The 12,055-nt window shown below is 38.6% G+C and overlaps 1 protein-coding gene across 1 annotated transcript; it reads left to right on the top strand.

Annotated features, from left to right (window-relative positions):
- The first annotated feature begins 631 nt into the window (after positions 1-631).
- On the top strand, positions 632-11,851 carry LOC135154113 (muscarinic acetylcholine receptor M2-like). Its single transcript, XM_064099366.1, has 2 exons — positions 632-1,747; positions 7,339-11,851. The coding sequence occupies exons 1-2, from the start codon at positions 842-844 to the stop codon at positions 7,624-7,626; spliced, it is 1,194 nt and encodes a 397-aa protein (XP_063955436.1). The 5' UTR covers positions 632-841; the 3' UTR covers positions 7,627-11,851.
- Positions 11,852-12,055: the final 204 nt, after the last annotated feature.

Genomic DNA, 12,055 nt, shown 5'->3' with positions numbered 1-12,055 from the left:
TGCTTTGAAATCTGCCTATCATAATGAAATAAATGAAAGGTCATTTGACCAAAATTGTCCCTGATGTAACTACGAACTGGTCTATTGAGTGGGAGTATAACAGTAAGAATCTCTTCTGAATTCTCGCATCCGGTATCTGTTCCCTTCCCCCTTGCCGATCCTTAGCACTTTTGCTCTCTCTCTCTCTTCTCTCCTTTTCTAACTCTTTCTTCTTTCCTTATTTTCTCCCTCCACTCTACCTCCATAAGATGCAAAAATCAAGTAATTTGAATTATCGAGGACGTCGCTGATAAATCATTTGTTGTATGTCCATGGATAAATGAATAATAAAAGTAGGCATTTTGTAAGACACGTTCTGCTTTAAATAAAGCTATACAAAAATACGTTTCTTAACTCAATTCCAGGTCGATTGCCAATAAATGGTTATAATGATGATCATGAAATATGAATGAATATATGATAGTCAAATATTCTAGTTTTCGGATAAGGAGTAAATTTAAGATATTGGACTTTTCACTGACAGTTAATAGAAGAATTGAAGAATTTTTTTTTCATTCGACCGATCTTTGCTATAGGGCAACACACCGAATGGAGTAAGGTATAAATACCCCGCCTCAAAGGTAATTTTTCCACTTTGATCAGATTGTTCAGGATTTGCTCCTCGACTCCTATTGGCATACAAGGTTTATTTTAAATTGTTTCGGGCCAAGTTATATTCAGAGCAAAACAGAAAGTATTGAAAAGAAATTGTCCATAATCACCTGGAATTTTATTCTTATTTGTGAACGTATATATACACACAAATAATTCGAAGGTATTTTGAGAAGTCATTAATATAACCATGACCAGTATTTTTGATACGATAGAGACATTCACAATTTGGACCGATTATGAGAATTATAGCGTCAACGACTCCGTGACCGACGGAGCATCAGTAGAAATCGGTGGCGAAGCGGGGTCTCGACCCTCTAGCCTTGCCAGTCTTGTCTGTAGTGGTGTCTTTACTGCTCTGATCATCATCACCAATACCATCAGCCTTCTGGCCTTCGCTGTCGAAAAGCGACTCCGCACCTATAACAACTACTTCATCATCAACCTCAGCATACTTGATCTTCTTGTCGGAGTGTCATTGTCCGCACAGGTAGCGCATGCTTATCATGGTCATTACCCATTTCCCCAAGATATCTGTAAGATCTTAACCGGTATCGCGGGCGGGATTGTCAACGGATCCAACATCAGCGTGGTCGTCATCTGCGCTGACCGACACCGAGCCGTCTACGACCCCATCAACCATTTCATATCTCGAACCAGACGTAAGGCCATTCTTATCAACTGCCTACCTTGGGTTATAGGACTCTCATTCTGGTTGGGTTACACCACCGTCTGGGAGTTCGTGGTCGACCACGACAACGGCACGCAATGTGCGCCGCTCTTCTCCGAGAGTCCGATCATGTACATGATCCAGAACGTCTGTAAGTTTCATCTGCCCTTCGTCATCATCGTTGTTCTCTACACCCGCATCATTCTTCAGATACGAAAGACGGCCGGTGGAAGGAGCGTGAATAAGAAGTTCGATTCGAAGGCATCGTCGTCGTCGTCGTTGGAGAAGACGAAATCAAGCATTGTCAAAGATGTGACGTCATCAAACGTTGATCAGCATGATGGGGGCGTGGACGAACCCGAGAATGAAGTGAAGAATGATGTCACCGTTTCTCATCCAGACAACAGATTCACTTCATCTAATCAGGTAATTCCATTCTAGGAGATGTATTTGAATCTTCATGGTTGAATGAAGAGAAGATGATGAGAAATAAAAATGGAAGAATCTGGTTTGCAATTGATAAGCGAGAAAGAGATATGAGAGAGAAGAGTATTTTTTCATAAGATAAAACAAAGTCCTTCACGAGAATATCAGCAGTAGTGTTTATCAACAATTTTTTTTTGGTCTGACAAGTAGTCAGATTTGACATTTTTCCTTGCTTTTGATTGGTTGAGAATCACTATTACGATAATGGTAACTTTCGGACAAGTATTTTCAAGAAACGCTCCCCTGAAAAAATCCTTTATTTTTGATTGGCGGAAGAGTATTCTTACTTTGGCAATCGTCGGATAAAACTCTTTACAAGTCTTTTCAAGCTACCCCAGTGGCGTATAGATAGGGGGCTTGGGGCGCTTGCCACCCCCCCCCCCAAAAAAAAAAATCATGACCAAGAAAAAAAAGGAAAGAGAGTAGGGTGAAATATGATATTATTTTCTGAATTATTATGTCAAAATCTATCACAAAATTTATTTTTGCAATAAAGATGTCGAAATATTTGTCCGCTCGCAATTTTTTGTAAATTTTGCCCGATGCGCTATATCTTGCCCCTTCAAGATTTTTGGCTTGTTACGCCACTGAGCTGCCCGGAACATCTAGCTCGATGTTCATCTCATCTTGATCAACCAAAACTTTGTGACGGAATATTTATAAATTAACGATTAGCGGCCAACAAAAAACATGTATTTTGGACTAAATGACCTTACATTTTTGGTGATAACCTATTTTTTTCGCTTTTCAATTTTTTTTTGGTTAAAATGACCTTACATGTTGGGTAATAACCTTTTTCCTTTTTTTGTTTGCTGTCAAATTTTCCAGCCCCCGATCCCCCTACCTTTGGGGACATGTTTCCGCCGATGATTAGCGGCCAACATAAAAATGGAAGGAAAGAGAAGAAAAAAGATGAGGGTGGAAGAATTTGTACAAGGAACAGAAAAAAAAGTGAAAGAAAAGGAGAAATAGAGTATAAGAGAAATAAAGTCATAAAAATAACGAGTTATATTGTTTCTATTTATTATTTCTTTACTAATACGTAATATGTGGTATTTGTTGTATTTGGTTTTTTTTTTCAGTCTCCTTTTACCTTCTTTTTTTTTAATTTCCCACTCCTTTCCCTATTATTAATATTACACCATGGGCGTCAGAGTACAGGGTTATCCTTTTGAGGAGGGGGACATAATTGTTGCGTCCCCCCTCAAAATAAAAGATAATCCTCTGCGCTGATGGGGATACAAGCGACCTAGATGGAAAAATTAGTCAAAGACCCTTTTTTTGTAACCATAACATTAAACAGGCAATGCAATCGCGAAGCGCGGGCGGAATATTTTTATTCTTGATCAGTGGCGTGTATACGGGGGCGCAAGGGGGATACGTGAGCAAAAAAGGGATAAGGGGTTCAAATAAAGGAAAAGAAATTGAAGAAAAAAGGCAAAGGAATAAAGGCAAAGAAAGGGAATACCACTGAAGGTGATTAATGCCCCCGTCCTATGCTATTACCATGTTTCCCAAAAGCTTATTTAGAAAATAAATCTTGTATGTCTTTATCTAGGGATGAATATTAATACCAACTTTGGTTAGTGATATACTAATTCTCTTCAAAAATTCAAACAAACAGTCCTTAGAATATTGAATATCCTTATTCAACCGCAAATATCATAACTTTTCATTTCTAGCTGCGGGTTTGCTTATTGATAGGTTATTCGATCTTCATTAATTCTTACAAACTGTTCTGTCAAAGCTTTTTATCATGCGCTGATTTGATAAGGGATACACAAATCCTCTTCCTTCATATTTACAAACAATCATTAAAATATGCTAAGTTCACACCAACGGCGCTTTGATGGCGCTTTAAAGCGGCGTGCAAAGCGGCGGCAAAGCGTAACAAAGCTTAATTAAAGCGTAAAGACCGTAATATAGCATGAGAAAGCTTTGAGCAATTCGGGACACTCAGCAAGAGCGCCAATTTTTTTTAACTGTTTAAAAATTTGAAGCGATCTGTCACGGATTGCGTAAAGCGGGGAGAGCGTATTAAAGCTTATCAAAGCGTCACAAAGCTTAACAAAGTCGTAGGAAAGCTTAACAGAGTTTAAGAGCTTGGTTCAAAGCGGTGACCCCACTTTGTACGCTCTTTCACCAATTTTCCCATAGGCCCTACAGTTAAGGATTCGTTCAGCCTGATTTTTACCGCTTACAGACTTTTGCAAGAAGTATTATAACACAAAAACCACTGAATGTGATTTTTTTTTATCAGTTACTCTCAAATGAAGAGTTGGTCTCTTCAATGAAACAAAAAATAATGAAACAAAAAAAAACGACAGGAAGTGTACCGGGCATTTTTTATGGGACACCCTGTATAAAACATAATAAAATAGAAAAGGCAATAGAATAAAAAAATAAATAGAAAACTTTGTTGAAAACTTTGATTTTTCCACAAAGTTTTTTCTATTTATTTTTTTATTATATTTTATTTTTTAATTTTATAATGTTTTATGTTTCATTTCCTTTGTTTTATTTTCACTGTTACAATAAGGGTTAATTACTAATTTTTTAATTAGTAAGAAAATCAATTTGTAATAATTTGTAATAATCAAATTAACAAAGATATGCGTATTTTAAAGATCTTTTATCGCACATATCTAAATTTCAAATTCTGCAACTTGATTCCTTTAAATTTTCACTCCTTGTTTACAATAGTAGTATTATCTGATTTTTCATGGGTAAAAAAACAATTAAGTCTGTATTTAAATTTTTACAAGCAGATGAAATACATAACAACAACAATAACATCAATAATAATAATAACATCTTCACAAGTACACATAATACAAAAGTTATTTCAAACTTATATTAAAAATAAATAAAGTGTGCATATGGGATAATGTTCTTATTTCCAAACACAAAAGTCTTTATCTTCATCATCTGCTTCTGACGATATCCGAGCCACTCCTTTCTTAACTCAATCAGGAAGTACCACCCTAGCCATTCTTTGTTGCCAGTAAACAGCACCCACTGGAGAGACGACGTATTCTCTGAGATGATCTCTCTGATGTCTGGCATCCACAGTTGCGAGGTTCCCCATTGCAGGTGGTTGCGGAACATCTTCCCAGTGAGGTCCATCTCTCCAGGCCCCTGGTGCGAAGTTGTGCTCTTCATCTTCATGGTCCATCGCATTGGCTGCCAGCGCCACCGTCTTCCTCAGCAGGTTGTGGAGCACCACAGCAGTCTCCACCAAATCTCTGACGTTATCTACCTTCTGTTCCAGTGTTCCCAACAGGCACCGGAACCTGTTGAGTGTTGGCCATGATGCCAAAGCCATTCTCCACCACTCTTCTCCCCCTTGAGAACCTGTAATTGCAGATCCTCTGTTCATCTGTCACCCCTCTTCTACTGTATGGCTTCATCATGTAGCTCTTCAGGGCAAAAGCATCGTCACCCAGGATGAAGTAGGGAATATCAGGCTGATTTTCTCCAGGGAGAGGGCATGGTGGGGGCAGCCCTATGAACCCATCTTCTAGGCATTCGAAGAGCTCAGAGTGTGTGAATATCTGGGAGTCAGACATGTGTCCTTTACCTCCCAGCTCAATCCAGATGAACTTGTAATCTGCATCTACCAATGCCAGCAGTGGTATAGAGAAGAACCCCTTGTAGTTGTGGTAGAGACTGCCTGTGTTTGCTGGCTTCTTAATGGCTATGTGCTTTCCATCCAAGGCACCAATTGCATGGGGGATATTCCATCTCTGTTCAAACTGCTGGGCAAGGGTGCTCCATGCTTCAGGGGTGGTAGGTATGTTGAAGACCTCATCTTTATATACGCCTCTACAATGGCCCTGCACACTCCTGGAATCAACTCTGATATGGTTGAGATACCACATCTGAAACCACATGCCAGTGATCTGTAGTTGTCCCCAGAGGCCAGATGTCTCAAGGTGATTGCCAGTTTGAGGCCAGCTTCTGGATGACTGGTGCCACTCTCGCAAGTATCTCATCGAACACCTCAGGGGTCACTCTAGTGAAGTTTGTGAAGGCAACAGGGTCCTCTAACCTCAGTTGTATGTCCAAGAGGATAGTGTACTGGCCAAACTGTTGTCTTCTTTCTTCAGTGAGCCATGGCCTGGTCCAGCAGCACCTGATGAATGGTCTTCTCCCTCCTGCTGGTAGTTCAATCTCCTCTTGTCTTTGCTGTTCTTCCTCTCTCTCCTCTGCCTCGAGGGCTAAGATGTAGTTATATAGCAGGGAGACAAAGGTCATGTCTACATCATAAGATGATTCATACTCTGGTACATATTGAACTTCCATACCTTGTTCTTCTGCCAAAGATGCAATGATTTCGTGTATCTGCTGCATCTTTATATATACTCTGGATCAGAGGCGGGATGCAATCAGAATCTCGAATTTTGTAATTGCGAAACAGAGCACAGCCTATCAATGCACAAGAGAGCTTGATAGTCGTATCAGAGCGTTATTTAAAGCGTGATAAGCGCATCAAAGCTTATTAAAGAGTAATAAAGCATATCAAAGCGTGATTTAAAGCGTAATAAATCCTGATCAATCGGCATCAAAGCGTGAGAAGCCGTAGCGATTCGGAAAATAATTTGTCGCCCAAAGCGGGAACGAACTTCGTATCAGAGCGTATCAGAGCTTATCAGAGCGTAACATATCTGAGGAGATCGTGAGATTTTTTGAAAAGTAAACAAAAATGACGCCGAATTGATCGCCGATTTAAAGCGCGGCATTCGCCGTTGGTGTGAACTTAGCATTTAGGTGAGAATATATTTAAAGATCAGCTCGCGCTCGCATTACGCCGATGAGATACGTATCCTTTTCATAAATTTCTACAAATTGTCCGTAAAAAATTTCCGTTTCAGATAAGTAGATATATTCAAATTTTCAGCTCACCTCTCATGCTAGTTAGATACATATAGTGGGATTACATCTCCCAAATGTGTCCGGACTTCAAATCTAAATATCAATGATTTTCAGCTCGCGCTTCGCGCTCGCGTTATTATTGTTTAGATAAATGCATCAAGTCAATGATTACAAAAAGTGCTTAGAATAGTCATTCTAAATATTGAAAGGAAATAGGCTCGCGATTCGCCCTCGTATTAGGTCGATTTATTTAATGAGATACCTATAATCTGTATGAATTCCTAAAAAGGGTCTTTTTAAATGCTCCCTTTTCAGGTCTGAATATCAATAATCTTTAGCTCGCGCTTATTCGCACTCGCATTAATATTATGTTCTATTTTGACTGGAAGTGTGTTTACTAAGCAAAGGGCACGATTCTAGCACTTGCCCCGGGCGCCATCGTAAGGGCCTGTATTGCCATAAGCCAATCTTTTTTTCCTTCACTCTTATTTTCTTATTTCTCACCTACTTCCTTTATTTCTAGTATTCTTCCCTCCTCCTCCTCTTCTTCCTTTCTCCCCCCTCTCTCTCTCTCTTGCGCCGCTGGGGACCGCAGCCGATTCGTCCCCTCCATGGATCCGCCCCTATCAACCACTCTCTTTTAATTCTTCTTGTAGAAATCCAGCGCACAGCGGATGGAATCACCCTCCGAGTCGCGCAAAGCCACACGGACCCTCTCCCTCATCATCGTCGCTTTCGTAGTGACCTGGATCCCTTTCAGCGTGATCAGTTTACTCCTGACCATCGATGCTCGTCTCATCATTCCTCGTATTCCCATACAACTCTACGTCTTCTTCGCGTTTTTGACGTATGGAAACAACCTCCTGAATCCCATATCATATGTGGTATCTCAGCCATTATTCAGGGCTACTGTGATGAGGATCGTATCATGTAGGGTATGGTGATCAGGCATGGTGATCGTCCCCTTGACCATGATCTGATGCCTAGCTAACGCGCTACACTCATGAATAAGGTATTTTCAATCCTACTCCTACCATTTAGCATAACATATAAAGAAGAGTAAAGGTGAGAAGAAAGCTTCGTCGGTTAAAGAGAACACAGTGATGTGAGGCTTGTACCATCACATCGGGTTATCATGGTTATCGCGTCCCGTCGGGCAATCGCGAAACCCGACCTCGAGAAAAATCAAAGGTCCGCTAAATTTCCGAAAGGTCAGGTCCAGTTTATCCAATGTTTAGAGAAAACTCGAGAAAACTTAAGGGCCCTCTAAATTTCCGAAAGGTCGGGTCCAGTTTACCCAATGTTTTGAGAAATTATAGCAAAATTCTCGAATGGTAAACTGGACCAGACGTTTCGGGAATTCAGGAAGCCCTTTTCTCGAATGGTCGGGTTACGCGATTGCCCGACCAGACGCGATAACCTAGTGTGATGGTACAAGCCCTGATGAGATGACCGTTACTCAAGACAGGTGTCCACTCAGAGGATGCTGCACCTGTTGCTCTCTTAACGTTCCTTCCCCCAAAATCCCAATCATTCATACTCCGTTCTACTCTGGAACTTGAATTGAGGTTCTGATGAAAGTAACGTTAAATTCCGAAATTCTTTCCAATAAGATTTCCGTTCTGTAGCGTTAAACAAGGTCAGTGAGTTCTGAAAATTCTTCGCACAATGTAAACCATTCTAATCGGTTAGCTTTTTATTATACATAGAAGAGATTAAAGGGGTAATCCGGACTGAAAATAATTATATCTAAACAAAGTAGAATTCACTGAGAAAATGCTGAAAATGTCATCAAAATCTTATAACATAAAGAAGTTATTGTAGCAACATTCTGTGAAAGCAGTTATGCACGCCGTCTTGAATATTCATAAGGTGAGCTGATGATGTCATGTCCCCACTTTTCTTTTTATTATGTTATTATATGAAATTGTGATTACTTCATATTTCTATACATGCGTGTATGATGTGTCACTTATAATGAAATAATCAATGAATATCTAATGCATTAAATCATTTGTCAATCCAATATTTTAATTTTTTGGAGGACACAATTTGAATGAATATAATTTCATATGATAAAATACAGAAGAACAAGTGGGGATGTGACGTCATCGGTTTGTTCATTGAATATTTATGAAGACATGCACACGACTTTCACCAAAATAATGCAACTCTTTGAAATGTCATAACTTTGTTATTCCCTGACCAATTTTGACAAATTTTCAATAAGTTGCTTGTTTGGTTTACCATTCCACAGAGGGAAGACATTTGAAGGACCTTTCAATGAACAAAACTTGGCAAGGTCTTACAGCAGTCTCCAAGATAACTGAAATTTGTCATCTCTGTGGAATGGCTCAGAAAGACTCCTCAAAGAATTCTGAAAGACTGATGGATATTTCTTGTCTTAAACCCCCACTCCACAGAGAACAAGACCTCTGAAAGACTGCTGTAAGACCATGACACTTGCTTGATCTTTCAAGGGTCTTTCAACGAAGTTTGAAAGATCTCCGAGGTCTTTCACGATTCCTGATAAATCTTTCAATGGTATTCGTGGTCCTCATGAGTCCCAAAGCTTTTTGAAACGGTTCAAAACAGTCTTTCAGCGGTCTTACAGGAAAATTGTCTTTTGATGGTTTTTAGCAGTCTTTCAGTGGTCTTTCGATGAACTTTCAAAGTTCTTACTAGTCTTTCCATGATCTTTCGGCAGTCTCTCAAGATTTTTGCGGAGATCACTGTAGGACTCATAACATGCATAAGAGATCATTGAAAGACCAGGCAAAGTCCATGGAAAAAATTCTGAAAGATCACTAGTCTTGTTGCATAAAAGATCTTAGAAAGACCATTGAAAGATCTCTATACGACTAGTCTAAGACCAGTAAGACAAGAAATACCCATCAGTCTTTTAAAGTTCTTTGAGGGGTCTTTCTGAGCCATTCCACAGAGATGACAAATTTCAGTGATCTTGGAGACTGCTGTAAGACCTTGCCAAGTTTTGTTCATTGAAAGGTCCTTCAAAGGTCTCCCCTCTGTGGTATGGGACTGGAGGTCTTGCTTTCTGTGGAATTGGGGTTTTATCTCTTCAAGTTAAAAACACGTTATTTTCAGCTGGGATTCCCCCTTTAACCCTAACCATGCAGACCGGTCTTTTTTGAAAAAGCTAGAAAACCGGGGAGGGTTATCTTCAATACGTTACGTTCGAATATTCAGAAGGTTCGTTTTTCCGAAGGTACATAATTCCGATGGTTCGTAATTCCAAAGGTTCATTAATGATGATGATGCATAGCATTTGTATAGCGCCACGTATTTCCCTTACTAAAAATTTGTTGCTATTTGATTGGTCGAGAGCCCTTCACGTGACTATATTTCACCAGAAAAAGGAAAATCATCGGAGATCAAAATAGTACGTGACGTCAGAATAGAATAGTTCTTTTTTACTATTTTGCGTCCGACTGAAAACCGCGCAATCACTCGGGCACAACGCACGACGGACTGCCTCCACCGCCGGTGTACCGGCGGATCCTGCGCCTGGCAGATACTGTTCTAGGCACCAAATCCGCCGGCGGTTATGGTTCTCCTCCGGCGGATTCAGTACCAAGAAAGGCCACTCTCTTCGGAAGATATCGTTCTTGCGCTATCGCGATATCCTTCATTCACATACGTCACGTGGTACGAGAAAACTAGTCAAAAAGCGGTAGATTTCATCAATTAAAGCTTGCAGAAAAATATATTCATGATATCTCTATGTGATAGAAGTGAAGAAATAAAATGCGTAATCTGAAAGGGGAAAATAACCCATTTTCTTGTTACAACTCTACGGGAATTACACCACTTCTAACACTACATGACGTCACGGTCTCGGTGCGAGGCCGGTGAAAGCATATTTACAAGAAAGTATATTTTCGAAACCCGATAATTGGAGTTATTCTTAAGCAAAATATTCAGCTGTAAGCGATGACTGCATAAAACTTGCATTTCTGTTTTTAGTTTGAATTAATAGGTTTCGATTTGACTGATTTGTCAACTTTTGGGGTCTGGTCTGGGTCTTTAAATAGTCCACATTTAGTCTTCATTCAACTTTCAATGTCTACTGCACTACTAGTATACAAAGAATTTACCCCATGATATGATAATGCTTGTAGTCTAATAACATGCATTTGTTAATTTATTTTATACCTATTAATTTATTGCAGTATGAAAAGTCCTTCTTATCACAATTTTGGGGATAAATTGGGCACAATATGCATCAATTATGATTAATACAGAGTATTAAATAAAGACAAACAATGGCAGTTTCGATAATTAAAATCAGTATTTGTATAAATTTGTATAAATAATGATCACTGCAAATGAAATTCTTGAATTACGAAATTCCAATGTATTATTATTATTTCCTCCACATTTTCTCGTATATTTTTTCTATTTTTCTCTCCCTCCCCTTCCTCTTCATATTTTTGTGCTATATTACCCTCGCGTATACGCCCCAGATATATTCATAATGTGCAAGAACGATTTAGGAAACTGGAAAAGAGGCAAAAGGGGCGAAATGAGCAGGGACAGAAAGAAAGGCAAAAAAAATAAAGAGATGAAAACCAGGAGGGGTAAAGTAAAAGAAACAAAAGAATAAAGGAGAAATTATATTTCACTAAAGATCCCATATTGATCTTAAAATTTGATGACTGAGAGGTAAATTAGGGAGCACCAAACAGTACGTGGCGTATCTAACTTTTGTCAGGGTGATCTTCCGGTCCCCTTCAATCATCATCATCATCATCATATCACCGTCACCCTCACCTTTATCATCTTCATCTTCATACTAAAAATATTGCATGAATTGATGTTTCGTATTTAAAAATAAATATGCCCATTCTGCTTTATAAATGCATAAATTAATTTAATTAGTTTTAGTTTGGGATTGTCATTTTTCTTCAAGCAATCTGCTTATGATGACAATCCTTCTCCTGCAAATTGTGAATATCATATAATAATTTGGTAGTTAATCATTTTTGTCTGGAATAATTTTTTTAGTATACTTTATTTATGATTCATGCCAAAAATGCTAACATAATATTATGTTTATTATGTTATGGAAAATGTATTATACGAATGTTCCATGGATGCAGAAAAAAACAATAAATCAAATCAAATCAAATAAATTAATTCAGATTCCTTAACATTGAAAAAAAAAAGAATAAAAAAAAACAAATTTAAAAAAATACATGAAAATTTAAAAATAGGCCTTCAATAAACTACATAAGAAATTAATCATGTTCTGACATTCCTTTTTTATGTTTGTTAGAAATAAAAAATTTATGTTTTCACCAAAAATTAGCATTCTACAAGCAATAATATGAGTTAACAGCAAAAAAAATATTT

Source organism: Lytechinus pictus, chromosome 5 (genome assembly GCF_037042905.1).
Source record: "Lytechinus pictus isolate F3 Inbred chromosome 5, Lp3.0, whole genome shotgun sequence".
Classification (NCBI taxonomy): domain Eukaryota; kingdom Metazoa; phylum Echinodermata; class Echinoidea; order Temnopleuroida; family Toxopneustidae; genus Lytechinus; species Lytechinus pictus.
The sequence above is the reverse complement of the archived record's forward strand: the minus strand, read 5'-3'. Positions and strand labels throughout refer to the sequence as shown.